A 395-nucleotide genomic window follows, 5' to 3' on the forward strand; every position below is an offset into this window, starting at 1 on the left:
TGGGGAATTAATGAGAAAAACTGCCGGTCAAATAGTACTAAAACTCCCAAGGAGGCAATGGGTAATAAATATCTTCCATCTCCATCAAACTTACTGTTACTATTTCATCCAATTATGTAATAAATTCACCAAATACGATCACCAATAAATCACCAGGATGTATAAGCGATAAAACAAGTATTGTTTCAGCATCTCGTACGTGGCATAAGGTTCACAAACCCTTATAAACACTCCTCTTCTACCTTCTTCCTTCCTCCTGAAATTCGAATGATTAATAGATAACGAAGAGCGTAGCCGTTACCTCCTTCCCTGGACGAAATGTGGCAGATTTTGGACGTTATGTCAGCTGTAATCGTGGCAAACTGTTGCTCGAACTCAGGCAGGAGGTCGGCCAT

The 395-nt window shown here is 40.5% G+C and overlaps 1 protein-coding gene across 1 annotated transcript in view; it reads right to left on the bottom strand.

The window, feature by feature from the left end:
• The window catches only part of LOC119592688 (vesicle transport through interaction with t-SNAREs homolog 1A-like), a gene marked incomplete in the record, with an annotated part of 13,837 nt that overhangs the window by 12,953 nt on the left and 489 nt on the right, over positions 1–395 (bottom strand). Inside the window, 1 exon segment of the mRNA XM_037941602.1 lies at positions 302–395. Within this exon segment, the coding sequence (XP_037797530.1) occupies positions 302–395 (94 nt within the window).

This window comes from Penaeus monodon, chromosome 30 (genome assembly GCF_015228065.2).
Source record: "Penaeus monodon isolate SGIC_2016 chromosome 30, NSTDA_Pmon_1, whole genome shotgun sequence".
Lineage (NCBI taxonomy): Eukaryota > Metazoa > Arthropoda > Malacostraca > Decapoda > Penaeidae > Penaeus > Penaeus monodon.